At 44.7% G+C, this 17,247-nt stretch overlaps 1 protein-coding gene across 1 annotated transcript in view; it reads left to right on the forward strand.

Moving 5' to 3' along the window:
- LOC129703370 (mediator of RNA polymerase II transcription subunit 12-like protein) overlaps positions 1-17,247 on the forward strand; it is a 453,395-nt gene that overhangs the window by 413,063 nt on the left and 23,085 nt on the right. The window contains exons 37-39 of the mRNA XM_055645744.1: positions 1,403-1,562; positions 6,171-6,385; positions 15,631-15,687. Coding sequence (XP_055501719.1) covers positions 1,403-1,562; positions 6,171-6,385; positions 15,631-15,687 — 432 coding nt within the window. The remainder of the gene's footprint in view (positions 1-1,402; positions 1,563-6,170; positions 6,386-15,630; positions 15,688-17,247) is intronic.

Below are 17,247 nucleotides of genomic sequence, written 5' to 3' on the forward strand. Positions count from 1 at the left end.
TTTGAGGAAGGATGTTATTTCTATTGAGGGAGTGCAGCGTAGGTTCACCAGGTTAATTCCCGGGATGGCGGGACAGACATATGATGAAAGAGTGAGTCGACTGGGCTTGTATTCGCTGAAATTTAGAAGAATGAGATGGGATCTTATAGAAACATATAAAATTCTTAGAGGATTGGACAGGAAAAATGTTCCCAATGTTGGGGGAGTCCAGAACCAGGGGTCACAGTTTAAGAATAAGGGGTAGGCCATTTAGGACTGAGATGAGGAAACACTTTTTCACCCAGAGAACTGTGAATCTGTGGAATTCTCTTCCACAGAAGGCAATGGAGGCCAATTCACTGGATGTTTTCACAAGAGTTAGATTTAGCTCTTAGCGCTAAAGGAATCAAGGGATATAGGGTAAAAGCAGGAATGGTGCACTGTTTTTGGATAGATAATCAGCCATGATGTTGAATGGCGGTGCTGGCTCAAAGGGCCGAATAGCCTACTCCTGCACCTATTTTCTATGTTTCTATGGCATAGTGGCGTAGCGGTAGAGTTGCTGCCCCTTAGTGGCAGATACGCAGGTTTGATCCTGACTACGGGTGCTGTCTGTACGGAGTTTGTACGTTCTCCCTTTGACCATTTGCATTTTTTCCGGGTGCTCTAGTTTCCTCCTACACTCCAAAGAAGTACAGGTTTGTAGGTTAATTGGCTTTGGTAAAAAAAAATTAAATTGTGCCTGGTGCATAGGATAGTGTTAGCGTATGGGGTGATCGCTGGTCGGTGCGGACTCTGTGGGCTGAAGTTCCTGTTTCCATGCTGTATCTTTAAAGTCTAAAGTCTAATCTTCACGGGCGGCACAGTGGCACAGCAGTACAGTGCTGCCTTACATCACCAGAGTTTTCTAGAGTAATTGGCTTCTGTAAATTGTAAATTGTCCCTGGTGTGTAGAGTAGTACTAATGTACAGGGTGATCGATTGTTGGCGCAGACTCGGTGAGCCTGTTTCCACACTGTATCTCTGAAGTCTGAAGACATCAGTTAACAGAATAGATTTTTACAACAAGCCAGGGTGTACATCATTATCTTTGGTGATGATCATAAGCATCATCTAAGCTCACTGGCTATATTTAAGAGGGAGTTAGATGTGGCCCTTGTGGCTAAAGGGATCAGGGGGTATGGAGAGAAGGCAGGTACAGGATACTGAGTTGGATGATCAGCCATGATCATATTGAATGGCGGTGCAGGCTCGAAGAGCCGAATGGCCTACTCCTGCACCTATTTTCTATGTTTCTATGTTTCTATGATCTATGCCTTTGGATTACTCATCAAGTAAACACTTGTTCTTAATGCAACATCAATGTGTTAAACGATGCCTGCGTTAGCAGTTCTTCTCACTAACCCGCACCTTTCTGTTACAGGACTATCAACAAAACAATGCATACCGAGTGCCTCCAAACTACACGCCAATGTCCTCACAACTGATGCACCACCCGCAGGCAGCCCCTTCATGGGGTTACAACCTCATGGGTCAGCTGCAGCAGACTGGGTTCTATTTTCAGAACCAGCCACTTCCACCTGGTATGTACGGAGATGTGAGGGTGCTGTGCATTTGGAATATTGGCCGACTCACTGGAGCAGAGTTAGGCCATTCCACCCATCGAGCCATTCAATCATGGCTGATCTATCAAGCCCATTTTCCTGCCTTCTCCCTGTAACCTTTGACACCCGTACTAATCAAGAACCTGTCAATCTCCACTTACCTGTTGGCCTCCACAGCCATTTGCGGCAATGAATTCCACAGATTCACCGCATTCTGTCTAAGAAATTCCTCCTCATGTCCTTTCCAAAGGTATGTCCATTTTTGCTGAGGCTATGGACTCTGGTCCTAGACTCTCCCAGTAGGGGAAACATCCTCTCCACATCCACTCTATCCAGGCCTTTTATTATTTGGCAAGTTTCAATGAAAACCCCTCTCCTCCTTGTAAATTCAGGGTATGAGTTGAACTAAGTAGCACAGGTCCAGATTACGAAATGGCAAACTTGCAGACCAACCTTGGAAATTCCATTTCTCACAAACATTAGGGTAACATTATTAATAAACTCCTTGTTTTTCCTCGTGAAGCGCTTGTGGTTACATCAAAGCGTTGGATGGTCAGTTTATTGAGAATCAAGAACCTACACACAACCTGAGTGACCTTTTGGTTAGTGTAGTAATGGTTACTTGTTATAAAAGTAGGGGAACAACAGATCCGGTGAGTTAAGACTTTCTGCATGACTTTCTTCATGTGCTTAAGGAGTTGAGTATCATTATTGGTTTATAGTCCATTAGCCTGGTGCATTGAACCAAAGACATAGCAATTGAGGGATTTAAAATCAGTTACGTAAAATATGTGGGCTTATAAAAAAATCTTGCAGTAATAACATCGACCATGAAACAACCAGACTAATGTTAAAAACCATCTGGTTTACCATCTAAACCTTGTCTGGATTACGTCTGTCTCCAGACTCACAGAAAAACAGTTGCCTCTAAACGTACTCCATAGTATTCCATATTAGACACACCATCCACCAACAGTTACTGATCGACTTTAAGCATTGGACTTAGGTAATGAACGATTTATTTAAAATCATCTTGGGATATTATTTGCTCCAGCACTATGCAAGTTAACCCCTCACGTATGCTTGCATGCTTTGAGTCAGAAGGTTAGATCCTTAAACCAGGAATTGCTGGGAATGTTATAGAGGTGTACTAGACTAAGTTGGACGCATTGGGTCCCAGCATCACACAGGAGGGCTGATTCCCCCAATGCAATATTCCACCTCTCCACCAATTCCAATATTGGTGGCCAATCGGGGGGGGGGGGGGGGGGGGGGGGGGGGGGGGGGGGGGGGGGCTTTCTGGAGTGCTAGTATGGGTGTTGTGGGCTGCCTGTTGTGCTGGAAGCTCACTCACTCGCGGCTGGTGGGCTGGCAGTTGACTCATGGCTATTCCTTGAAATTCCATTTCAAGCAAGGTGCAAGGTCATCAAATTCAAGTGCAGTTTCATACCATTTCAAGCAGGGTGCAAGGTCACCTAATTCAAGTGCAGTTTCATACCATTTCAAGCAGGGTGCAAGGACAATAAAGACAGCGAGTCGTGACCTCTCCCTCCTCCATCTTGCAGACGCTGAGCCACGCCCACACTTCTGGGGTTTATAGTCCCTCCCACCAGACGGGGCGTGGCCTTCATGGCGTGATTGACAGGAGAGAGAATCTCAACATTTTTTAAACATTATTTTTCATCGATGGGAAAAACCGTCTTGTCCTGCACAGCGGAGGGGGACTCTTGGTAAGATGGCCAAAAATCACAGCTGTAAATGGCAGCGTTTTTTCTAAAATCAATATACAGAACAACAGGAAGTGGTCAAGATCAGACTTTTAGTAATATAGATAACATGGAAACAGGCCGTTTTTCACCCACCTTGCCCACGTTGATTACAGATACAGAGATGCAGTGCGGAAATTGACTCTTCAACCTACCGAGTCTAGGCCGACCAGCCATCACTCCGTACGCTAACACTATCCTACACACTAGGGATAATTTTTACCTGCACGTCTTTGGAGCGTGGGAAGAAACTGGAGCATCTGGAGAAAACCCACGTGGTCACAGGGAGAAAGTACAAACTACGTCCATACTGCACCCACTGTCAGGATCAAACCCAGGTCCCTGGCACTGTGAGGCAGCAACTCTACCGCTGCGCTGTTGTGCCGCTCTTAACATGGCAATTGTGTGCATTTGGCTAATTCCTCGCTCTAATATTCCTCAAATAACCAGGAATTTACCAATCTGAATTTTGAGTGGAATCGATGACAACGTCTCCACCATCTTCCAGGTTAAAGAATCCAAAGAATATTAGAAAAAGGATCAAAGATTATGGGGAGAAAGCAAGAGAATGGGGTTGAGCTTTTCACTGTACCACAGTTCACGTGACAATAAACTAAACTCAAACGAGAGGGAAAAATAGATTAGCCGTGATCAAATGGCAGAGCTGACTCCATGGGCTAAATTCGCCTATTATAAGCCCCCGGAGGGCGGCTTGGTGGTGCAGCGGTAGAGTTGCTGCCTTACAGTGCTTGCAGAACAGGAGACCCGGGTTCGATCCTGACTACGGGTGCTGTCTGTATGGAGTTTGTACGTTCTCCCCGTGACCGCGTGGGTTTTCTCCGAGATCTTCAGTTTCCTCCCACACTCCAAAGATGTGCAAGTGCTGTACATAGGTAAATTGGCTTGGTATTAATGTAAATTGTCCCTAGTGTGTGTAGGATAATGTTAATGTGAGGGAATCGTTGGTCGGCGCGGACTCGGTGGGCCAAAGGGCTGGTTTCCTCACTGTATCTCAAAACTAAACAAAATTAATTATTCTTCGAGTGAAGACATTTCTCCTCATTTTTAGACTGTAACCCCTCAGTTAGGAGAGGCATTTTCTTTATTTCCCTCTATCTAGTCCACTTTAAGATTTTGTTATGCTTGAGCTCAACTCATAATATTCTAAACTCTTGGGGGAAAAAGAGGCAGGGCCTTATTTATCTTCATAAGACAGATCCACAATACCAGGAACTAGTGTTGGTGAATCTTTGCTGTACTTTCTCTACAGCAAAAATATCCTTTTCAGGTTAGGAGATCAAAGTTGTCCACTATACTCCAGGTGTGGTCTGATAGGGGTCTGGCCTGTGTTGGGTTCTATCGGAAGCACGACATGCACAAAATAATGTCGGATGCCTTTTTTTCATTCTGAATATCAGTAACAGTTGCCCTATTTTGAAGTACACAAAGATGGTGACCATGTAATCTCAACAGTAAGGGCGTCAGAGGTTATGGGGAGAAGGCAGGAGAATGGGGTTGGGAGAGAAAGATGGATCAGCCATGATTGAATGGCGGAGTAGACTTGATGGGCCTAATGGCCTAAGTCTGCTTCTTGAACTTATGAACACCTAGTTTTGTTTAGTTTATAGTCACGTGTACCGAGGTACAGTTTAAAGCTTTTTTGTTGTGTCTATCCAGTCAACGGAAAGACTATACATGATTACAATCAAGCCATCCACAGTGTACAGATACAGAACAAAATTAATAACATTTAGTGCAAGATAAAGTCCAGTAAAGTCCGATTAAAGGTAGTCTGAGGGTCTCCAATGAGGTAGATGGGAGATCAGGACCGCTCTCTAGCTGGTGATAGGATGGTTCAGATGCCTGATAACAAGTGGGAAGAAACTGTCCGTGAATATGGAGGTGTGCGCTTTCACACTTCTGTACCTCTTGCCTGATGGGAGAGGAGAAATAGGGAGTGAGAAGCTTTCCGTGAATCTGGAGGTGACCCTTAACTCCAAGAAGACCAAGGAGCCTCATTGTAGACTTCAGAAAGTCTAGGGGCGGCACGCACACCCCCATCCACATTAACGGGACGGAGGTGGAACGCGTTTCCAGCTTCAGGTTTCTGGGGGGTCAACATCTCCGATGACCTCTCTTGGACCGACAATACCTCAACTTTGGTCAAGAAGGCTCACCAGCGTCTCTTCTTCCTGAGGAAACTAAAGAAGGTCCATCTGTCTCCTCAGATTCTGGTGAACTTCTACCACTGCACCATCGAGAGCATCCTTACCAACTGTATCACGGTATGGTATGGCAACTGCTCTGTCTCCGACCGGAAAGCACTGCAGAGGGTGGTGAAAATTGCCCAACGCATCACCGGTTCCTCACTCCCCTCCATTGAGTCTGTCCAAAGCAAGCGTTGTCTGCGAAGGGGGCTCAGGATCGTCAAGGACTGCTCTCACCCCAACCACAGTCTGTTTACCCTCCTACCATCCGGGAGGCGCTACAGGTCTCTCCGTTGCTGGACCAGCAGGTCCAGGAACAGCTTCTTCCCTGCGGCTGTTACATCTACTCAACACTGTACCTCGGTGATTGCCAATCACCCCCCCCCCCCCCCAGACACTCCTTCCACCAGAAACAAATTGTACTACTATGACTGTATGCAAGTAAATATATATATTTATTGCTCATATTCTATGTCGCTCTTCTAGGGAGATGCTAACTGCATTTCGATGTCTCTACTATACACTGACAATGACAATAAAGTTTGAATCTGAATCTGAATAACAAACAATCTGCTTGTGGAACATGATGGCTCACTCACGTATTTTTCTCACAGGAGGACCCAGGTTGGAGCCGCCGGGCCAGTTCCCCCCCACGAGCACCAAGCAGGCGCTCAGTAACATGCTGCAGCGTCGCTCAGGTTCCATGATGCAGCCGCCCTCCATGCCCACCATCTCCCCCCAGCAACAACTGCTGCAGATGAAGCTCCTGCAACAACAGCAACAGCAACGTCTTCTCCGGCACCAGGTGCCGTCCAGATCCTTCCAGCAGGTGAGCCTCCACTGCCGTAGGACGATGGCCGCGGGTTTGTACTACAGGTCCACCACCCGTTTTCCGGCACCTCGGTTCCAGAGCAGGATTATCCGTTTTGCCAGACCATCAAAGGTCAAGGTCTCCAGGGAGTGGGCGGGGGGTACCAGCCTGTAATGTCAACCGGGGAAGTCAGCTGGAGTTCCAGAGCCACGGCAGCAGGGGGCAAATTTGACCCGCCCTTCCGCGCGGAAGTTTCAATGCGGTCAAGATTGGTCACCTCACCCGGCCATTTTGCGGGGACTTCCAGGAGGCTTTTCAAGTGCGTTCTCATAATTTTGTCCAGATTAAAGGAGGTGCCGAACCACCAGTTGACGGAAAATCAGTGGGGGACCTGTGGTAGCTAGTAAAAGTGTCGTTAACATTTTTGCATAGGCAGCACAGTCACAGAGGCAGAGAGCTACGCAGCACTGAAATAGGACCTCCGGCCTACTCATCAAATTGCCTAACCAAGCTAGTCCCACTTACCTGGTCTATATCCCTCCAAAACTTTCATATCCAGTTTACTTTCGTTTAGTTTAAAGATACAGCATGGAACCAGTCCCATCGACCCACCAAGTCCATGCCGACCATCAATTACCCGTTCACACTCGTTCTATGTTTTCCCACTTTCTGCCTACAAACTAGAGGCAATTTACAGTCACCAGTTGACCTATAAACCTGCACATCTTTGGGCCCCGCCAGACCCGGGTTTGATCCTGACCTCGGCTGCTGTCTGTGTGGAGTTTGCACATTCTCCCTGTGACCTGTGGGTTTTCTCCGGGTGCTCTGGTTTCTTCCCATATCCCATCAACATGCGGGTTTGTTGATTAATTGGCCTCTGTACATTTTTGGGAGTAAGTGGAATAACATAGAACTAGTGTGGATGGGATGATCGATGGTCGCTGTGGACTCAGCCTACCGAAGGACCAGTTTCCATGTTGTATCGCTAATCTAAATTAAACTAAACCTAAACCTAAAACTAAGCGAAAACTAAAATTGAACTAAACTAAACTAAACAAAAACTATACTAAATTAGGAATAATTTCTGGGGCTAGATAAGTTGTATAAAAGAGCGAGAGAATGCAATGTGGATGCTTAATTAACACATTTGAATCTGTTTTTAATCAATAGTATGTAGCATATTGGCATCAGTGCTGAATATTTGATCAGTGACTTAGATGCATATAATTTCTGGCAGTCCCTTGGTGTGTTCACTCTTATACCGTTGTTTCTTGTAACCTCATTGAAATGGCAGCTTGAACTATTAACTACTTAGATACTTTCTGGGTGAAATAATTGTAAGAGCACTGAATCCTGATATACATCCGAGCTTGTGCCAAGGGACCTAACAACTCCTCACTCAGAAACGTCTGTTATTTATCATACTATTTTAGTTCTAGGAAGAAGTGATGTTCAAATTAGCTCCCCAGGCAGTAGTGAATATTTCCCAGCCTCGAATGTACATGTACTTCTGCCAAAGAGCGACCAAATTATAGTCTTTAGATAAGAGGTTGTGTATTTATGATGGAGGTGATGTGGAAAGTCTTCATGCGGATGCTTGTTTGAAGGACATTGACATCGACTCCGATTTATGTTTTGCGTGTTCTCATATTCTTCTTTTTAACTACAAAAAATAGGCCAGGTTCAAACCTGGCTGTCTGTGCGGAGTTTGCAAGTTCTCCCTGTGACCATGGGAGCTTTCTCCGGGTGCTCCTGTTTCCACCCACATTCTAAAGACGTCTGGGTTTGTAGGTTAATTGATCTCTGTAAAATGCCCGTGTGTGGACAATAGACAATAGGTGCAGGAGTAGGCCATTCGACCCTTCGAGCCAGCACTGCCATTCAATGTGATCATGGTTGAGAGTCAAGAGTCAAGAGAGTCAATTTAATTGTCATTTGGACCCCTGGAGGTCCAAACGAAATGCCGTTTCTGCAGCCATACATTACACACAAATAGACCCCAGACACAACATAATTACATTTTACATAAACATCCATCACATAGCTGTGATGGAAGGCCAAAAAAACTTATCTCTCCACTGCACTCTCCCCCCCCCCGATGTCAGAGTCAAAGTCAAAGCCCCCGGCTGGCGATGGCGATTGTCCCGCGGCCATTGAAGCCACGCCGGGTGGTGCGAGGTCGCACACCGGGTCTTGATGTTGGAGCCCCCGGCGTGCGCTCGCAAAGTCCCGCATTCCAAGCCGCGCGGGGCAGTGGTGTCAGGCCCCGCTCCAGGAGCTCTTCAACCCCGCAACACGGGCGGGAGAATTCGCCGTTGCAGGAGCCCCGAAAAGCGGTCTCCCTCCAGGGATCCGCGGGCTCCCGGTGCCGCCGTCCGCAGACCCGCAGTAGCAGCCTTCGCATCATCAGCAGCAGCGGCATCAGCAGCAGCAGCAGCAGCAGCAGCGGCAGCAGCAGCAGCAGCGCTCCTCCACCGCTCCACCCGCTCCGGTCTCGGCCAGCTCCGCGACGGCAACGGTGAGTCAACGGAGTATATCAACCCCAATCAGTACCCCGTTCCTGCCTTCTCCCCATATCCCCTGACTCCGCTATCTTTAAGAGCCCTATCTAGCTCCCTCTTGAAAGTATCCAGAGAACCGACCCCCACCTTCCTCTGAGGCAGAGAATTCCACAGACTCATAACTCTCTGTGAGAAAAAGTGTTTCCTCGACTCCGTTCTAAATGGCTTACCCCTTATTCTCAAACTGTGGCACCTGGTTCTGGAATCCCCCAACATCGGGAACATGTTTCCTGCCTCTAGCGTGTCCAAACCCTGAACAATCTTATATGTTGCAATAAGATACCCTCTCATCCTTCTGGATGCAAAACTGGGATTACATAGAACTAGTGTGAACGGGTGATCGATGGTCGGCACACACTTGGTGGGCCGATGGACTTGTTTTCAGGCTGTATTTCTAAATTAACCTAAACTAAACTAAACTAAAAATTCGGAACTATTGATATCAAAAGAATCAACCTCAATAAATCATCACATGATGAGCTTGCAAAAGATGCAGTCAGGTCACATACTAGATTGAACGATGAATCACTAATAGCCTAGGTTTTTCCGCATAATATCTAACAGCTTTTGAAGATAATTAGTTACGGGCTTCACTGCAAATTAGGAGCGGATAGTGTTTCATTACATTCCTAATTATATGGCGGTGGTTAGCATATGTTTCCAGATCTTATGCATTTATATCCTAATACAATGATACTCTGGATTCAGTTCATTTCCTTCTCTGGGAAGGTGCCATGAATTTAATTGACAGATTCTTGATCAGTACTGGTGTCAGCGGATTTCAAGAGTAAACAGGGTTAAACTGTCACATGTATCCAAACAGAACAATTCCATTCTTACCTGCAGCAGCTCAACATACCTGTAAACACAGTATTCAATAGATAACATCATAATAAAACTAAAAAATGAAAGTTCAATAAATTAAAACAAACAATGTCAGTGCAAATAAAATGCCCAAAGTCCCTTAGTTGCAATCAAGACAGTTCGTAGTTCAAAGTTTAGTTTGTGTTTGTAGTGTTGAATAACCTGATGGTTGTTGGGAAGAATCTGTTCTTGAACCTGGTGGTCACGGTTTTCAGACTCCTATACCTTCGCCCTGATGGTAGATGTGAAATGAGAGCGTGACCAGCGTGGTGTGGGTCTCTGATGATGTAGGCTGCCTTTTTGAAGCAGCACCTCCTGTAGATGGACCGGGCAGTGTTCACCACATTTTGCAATCTCCTTTGTTCCTGATATTCGAGTTGTCGATCCAGGCAGTGATGCTACTGATAGCAGTCATTTGCAGAATTCAGCAAAAGGCTGACCTCCTGCAGTTGGCACATTGGCCCCATTTCTGATTTTTTTACAAGCCTTCGCCTTTCTGGTTTGAAGATTTCTTGGCATTAGTTTGTTTTTACACTTGAGTGTACACTCTTGGTGTCAGTGGTGTGCGGCTGGTCCATGTACACCCCCTTGAAGACCCCCTCGATGCCATCCCATTGCACACGGCTGCCAATGGAACGTGTCTGCTGCTTTCTTTCCTCCTCAAGCACCAACCGTGAGCCCCAAAATACACTAGAAAGTGACGCAGGCCCTTCAGCCGCCTCGGCCACACTGACCAAGGTGTCTTCCTGAGCTTGTCCTGTTTGCCTGTGTTCGGCCCATAGCCTTCTCAACCTTTCCTATCCATGTACATCCAAAGGTATTTTAAACGTTGTCATTATACTCACCTTCACCACTTCCTCCAGTTGCTCGTTCCATATGAACACCATTGTCTGTGTTAAAATTTGCCTCACGTTCCCTTTAAATCTTTTCACTATCACCTTAAACCTGGAAAACAGACTACAGTGAACCCTCTCTATAACGGATCATATGCCTTGTCATTGTCAATGCCTTGTCAATGTCAATGCCTTGTCAATGTCAATGCCTTGTCAATGTCAATGCCTTGTCAATGCCAATGCCTTGTCATTGTCAATGCCTTGTCAATGTCAATGCCTTATCAATTTCAATGACCTCTGCAGTCTAACTAGCAGTCTATGTTCTTAAAGAGACAGTCCACCATAACCAAAATCCATTACAAAGAGGTCTATAATAACGAGGGTTTAATTTATTACAGTCCACCTTATCGATCCCCCTCATGACATTATAAACCTCTGTAAAGTCAACACTCAGAGGTCTGGTGAGGAAAAAGTGGCAACATTTATCAGAAATGTTTGCATGCATCGCGTAATTTAAGCTAAGTTGTTCATTCCAAAAAGTTGTCAAATAAAATGTTGGTCATAGTTATGGCAACGGATACTTTTTTAAATGACTGTTTACACAAATTGAGTTTGGAAGCCTTGTGAACAGTAATGAGTTTCCAAAATGAAGGCAAGCCAGATCAAACCAGGATAATCTATGCCAAATCTTGCAAAAATACAGGATTCTTGGCATGCAGAATAAGTCGTCTTACTGACATCTGTCTATAAATTAATAGTCAAAGCCAAAAGAAGTATTTATTCTGCTCCATGGAATCAGTAAGAGGAGATTTCTTATCCTCCCACTATTTTGTTGCCTTCTCTACTATCCAATAGTCTGATAATTAGATGCTGATGCACATGATTCATGAGGCTGAGGTGCATTCTTATTAGTTTAGAGACACAGCGTGAAAACAGGCCCTTGGGCCCTCCGTACACTAGTTGTATCCTACACACTAGGGACAACTTACTGAAGCCAATTAACCTGCAAACCAGTAAAGGGCCTGTTCCACGAGCATGCGACCTGCATGCGGCAAGTGCGACCTAAAGGGCCGGACCCACCAGCATGCGCCTGATTGCGGCAAGCGCGACCTAACATGGTCGCTTGAGCCGTACGGCATGCGGCAAGCGCGACCAAACCAGAAGCGGGAGCCGCGCGGAGGTCGAGTGAGTGACACGGCGTCGAGGCGGCTGCGGGTCGGCAGGCCGTTGCCGTGCGGAATTTTTAAACACGGTCAGTTTTTCGGAGCCCCGCGTGATGTCGGGACCAGCTCCGCATAACCCCATACGGCTCCGGCGATCGAAGTGGGACCGGCCCCGCGAGGCCGTACGGCTCAAGCGACCACGTTAGGTCGCGCATGCTGGTGGGATAGACCCTTTAGGTCGCGCTTGCCGCATGTAGGTTGCATACTCGTGGGACAGGCCCTTAAGTCTTTGGAATGTGGGAGGAAACCAGATCACCCAGAAATATCCAACGCGGGCACAGGGAGAACGTACAAATTCCATACACATCCTGTAGTCCGGATCGAACCCAGGTCTCTGGCGCTGCGAGGCAGCAACTCTACGGCTGTGCCACTGTGCCGCCCATCATGAATCCTGGTTTTCCATGGGAAGATAACATATAAACACATCCCATACTGATTGAACCATCTGAAATGCTTCAAAAAAGCCTTCACAACCATATTCACAGCTAGTCAAATGTATTGGTGTAAAGTTTGTATAAAGTATAGGACGTGAGCTCTATGTCCACACAGCCTTTAAAATGGATCAATAAATCATTCATAACCCAGAATAGCTGAGAGTAAGAGTTTGAGTTAATTTTTGTCACGTGTACCGACGTACAGTAAAAAACTTTTGTTGCGTGCTAACCAGGCAGCGGAAAGATAATACTTTAGGTGAGCTCCCCACTCACCAACAACACCACAGTCACATCTGTGGAGTCATTTAAGTTCCTTGGAACCATCGTCTCCAGGGACCTTAAATGGGAGGCCACCATCCACTCCACAGTCAAAAAGGCCCAACAGACAATGTACTTCTTGCGGCAGCTGAGAAAACACAATCTGCCACAGGCAATGATGGTCCAGTTTTATACTGCTATCATAGAGTCTGTCCTCACCTTCTCCATCATGGTCCGGTTTGGCTCAGCCACCAAGCATGACATCCGGAAGCTGCAGCGCATCGTTCGATCAGCCGAGAAGGTTGTTGGCTGTAACCTTCCCCCCATTGATGAAATGTACACTGCAAGGGCCAGGAAGAGAGCGGGTAAGATCATCTCTGACCCCTCTCACCCTGGCCACAAACTCCTTGAAGCACTTCCCTCTGGAGGGCGACTCCGGACTGTCAAAGCCACCACAGCAGTAGCTCTACTCAACAGCCAAAAGCCTTCTTTTGCTCTGGTATTTTATTTCATTCTTCACATGTTTAAATTATAATGTTTTATTTTTAATTGTCTACTGTATATCGCGTTGTTACTTGCAAGCAAATCACCAAGGCAAATTCCTTGTGTGTATACAAATTTGGCTAATAAAATGTATTCAATTCAATTCAATTCGATTACAATTGAGCCATCCCAGTGTACAGATACATGACAAAAGGAATAACACGAATAAGGTCGATAGTAGCTTAGGACTGCTCTCCAGTTGTTGGTAGGATGGTTTGTTTAATTTAATTGATAGACTCTTCTTCAGTATGGGAGTCATGGGTTATTGGGAGACAGCAGGAGAATGGGGTTGAGAGGGAAAGGTAGATCAGCCATGATTGAATGGTGGAATAGACGTGACAGGCCGAAGAGGCCTAATTGTTTTCCTATAACTTATGAACTTATAAAAGTATAAAAAGCGCCACAGACTTCAAAGTGTATTTGGGTCAATTTCTTTGGTGAAACAATGGCAGCAATTATGTTTTATAGATGAGTGAATCATCCTATCATAGTTGCATCTGCCTGGGGTGAACTTTATAAATCAATAAACTTTCAGTATGAGAGATTAGATTAAGCAAAAACACAAAACGCTGGACAAACTCAGCGGGTCAGATGCTACCTCACCCACTGAGTTCCTCCAGTACTTTGTGTTTTTCTCAGGATTCCAGCATCTGCATTCTCTTCTGCCTCTTAGAAATAAGCTTGCTTTAAGTTTCAGAAAAGTGTTTTATCCAGAGTATGGGAATCAAGTACCAGAGGACATAGATTTATGGTGAGGGGGCAAAATTTAATAGGAATCCGAGAGGTTTTTCACACAGAGGATGCTTTTTCACACTGGTATTTGGAACAAGCTGCCAGAGGAGGTAACAGTTACTATAACAATATTTGAAAGACATTTTGATATAAATTGAAGACATTGGGATGGGCATAAAAGGCACATCGATAGGAAAGGTTTAGAGGGATATGGATCAAACGTGGACAGGAGAGACAAGCGTAGTTGGGGCATCTTGCTCGGCATGGGCAAGTTGGGCCAAAGGGCTAGTTTCTCCGCTGTATGACTGAGCTAAGAGAAGGAAACCGACTGGAAATATGCCATCAAATGAAAGAGGGGTTAATGGCATAATAGGGGGAGCCCCATATGCTATTTAATTTAGTTTAGTTTAGTTTAGCGATACAGTGCGAAAACAGGCCCTTTGACCCACCGAGTCCTCGGCGACCAGCGATCACCCTATACACTAGGACTGTCCGACACACTAGGGACAATTTACATTTCTTTACCAAAGTGAATTAACCAACAAACCTGTAAGCCTTTGGAGTGTGGGAGGTAACCAGAGCACCCGGGGAAAACCAACGTGGTCACAGGGAGAACTCTGTACAGACAGCATCCATAGTCAGGATCGAACCTGAGTCTCTGGCGCTGTAAGACAGCAACTCCAGCACCGTGCCACCCCATGCATTCTGATACATTTCAGGAAAATCCACCCTCCCCACACCAGACCTCTTTAAATACTATCACCTTGTGCATGCTTGCAAAGATTTTTCCCATTAGGCATCTCGCATTATAAAAACTCAACCAGATGAATCGCACAGGCAAATCTTTTTTTTTTTTGCAACTGTACCACAATTATGTTGTAAAGATTTTGGTTGGAATTATTTATTCAGGGACTTAAAGGAAAATCTTAGATATGTTGCAGGATCAAAGTTGAACATTGATTATCATGTGTTTCCAATAAAACTGACACACCCAGCTGTGTCAAGTTACATTTGTTGTAGATTTGAGTTGGCAGTATTTTTGTCATCTGAGTTACATCAGACTCAACGTGGCAGCCTCCACACACTGCGTGTGTTTCGCAAGCAACTACAGCCAAATATCTGCTTCAGCCCAAACATTTCCCAATGCTTTGGACCAAGTGAGCAGAGACAAGCAAAAATAGACTTAAATCTAGAAAAATGACGCTGAAAGACAGGTCCAAAGTTCTGTGGATCTTGGACATATATTTCCAAACTTGTAATTAAGGATCATAGAGTTATATAGTGTTGAAACATGTTCTTTTGCCCAACTTGCCCACACCGATCAACATGCTCCATTTACACTAGACCCAACTGAACCATCCTATCACCAACTAGAGAGAGGTCCTGACCTCCTATCCACCGACCTTTGAATCATCATTGATCTGACTTTTTCAGACAATCTTGCATTAAATGTAGTATCTTTATCTTTATCTATGCACTGTGGACGGCTTGATTGTATTCATGTATCGTCTTTTCTTTGCATGTATCGTCTCTAGATTGCATGTAAACAAATGTTTTTCACTGTACCTCAGTACACATGACAATAATACATTAAACAACTGTTATAATAATAAACCATAATTTGTTTTAAATATGGATTAAACACAATTGTATCTATAATTTCTCTCTATTATATTGATGATTTTTGTAAATGTGAATGATGATGTGCTTTTGATGTGAAATGATGCTATAAACAAATTATTTCCCTCCGTTAAACGCTCCCACTGATTCTGTCTGCCATTTTCTTGCCTTTCTCCCCTATCCTTTTCTCTCCAGGACTCATGTAATCCAGCTGTTACCCTCCAGGATGGCTATAACAATTTCAGCATTATGGTAACCCAGCAATTTGCATTCACTTTTCTGCTTTACGTTACTTCATTATAAATTTACTTCTTTTTTTTTTAAACTTTAAACCAAAAGCTGTTACAAAGGATTCCTTAAAAAAGGCTGCCACAGTTTTAAAACATAGTCTGAATTATCTGAGCCAAGTAACAAGGAGGACGAACAGCCAATGTATTTTGGTAAAGGGAACTGAGCTCTAGTTTGAAAAAAGGACACAACATGCTCGAGTAACTCAGCAGGTCAGCCAGCATTTCTGGAGAACATGGAGAGGTGACATTTCAGGCCGGGAACATTCTTCAGTCTGATTGTAGGGGGGAAGAAATCTGGTAGAGAGGAGCTAACCTAATTTGACCATTTTCCCCAAAAAATTATGAATGGAATAGGAAGAGTTGAAGATGTTGTGGGGAGAAGGCAAAAGAATGGGGTTAGGAGGGAGAGATAGATCAGCCATGATTGAATGGCGTAGTAGACTTAATGGGCCAAATGGCCTAGTTCTACTCCTATCACTTATGATCATATGAGACAATTAACATTTTTGTCTTAATCAATCCTGTACATTGATATTAAATAACAATAGATAGACACAAAATGCTGGAGTTACTCCAGCATCTCAGGAGAAACGGAATAGGTGATGTTTTGGGTTGGAACCTTTTTCAGACTAGAACTGACCTCGCATGGATTACTGCACTAAATATTTTATTTGCAACCACTTGGAATTAGCCTCATCTATTTTAAAAAAATATATATATTTTTTAATTGTCATCTTTTGCTCTTATAATTTGAATCTCATAACTTTTTTGTCGACAGCAAATCTGAATTAGATTACTGAATATGCAACACCTCAGAAATAAAATGTTTCTTGTTTAAAAATGCAAATTGATGACTTTGTATAATTGCTATCAGTATTTTGTATACATATCCCAATTTGATGAATCACCGATGATTTGTCCCAACTCGATGAATTAATGACTTAACATGTGGTCATTTATGGCTGGCCCTGGTTGGCCTGGTCTGCAGCTCTGCAGCCTCCCCCTCCCCCTCCTAGTTAAAATGTTTCAAAGGAAGGGTCCTGACCCAAAACATCACCTATCATTTTTCTCCAGAGATGCTGCCTAAACAGCGAAAGGCCTGGATAGAGTGAATGTGGAGAGGATGTTTCCACTATTGGAAGAGTCTAGGTCCAAAGCCCATAGCCTCAGAATAAAAACACGCACCTTTAGAAAGGAGATGAAGAGGAATTTCTTCAAGAAAGAACTGCAGATGCTGGAAAAATCGAAGGTAGACAAAAATGTTGGAGGAACTCAGCGGGTGACGCAGCATCTATGGAGAGAAGGAATAGAGTGAAGTCTGAAGAAGGGTCTCAACCCAAAAAGTTGCCTATCCCTTCTCTCCATAGATGCTGCCTCACCCGCTGAGTTCCTCCAGCATTTTTGCTACCGATGGAATTTCTTTCGTCAGAGGGTGGTGAATCTGAGGAATTCATTGCCACAGACAGCTGTGGAGGCCCGTCAGTGGATATTTTTATGGTGGAGATTGACATATTCCTGATTA

This window comes from Leucoraja erinacea, chromosome 14, assembly GCF_028641065.1.
Source record: "Leucoraja erinacea ecotype New England chromosome 14, Leri_hhj_1, whole genome shotgun sequence".
Lineage (NCBI taxonomy): Eukaryota > Metazoa > Chordata > Chondrichthyes > Rajiformes > Rajidae > Leucoraja > Leucoraja erinaceus.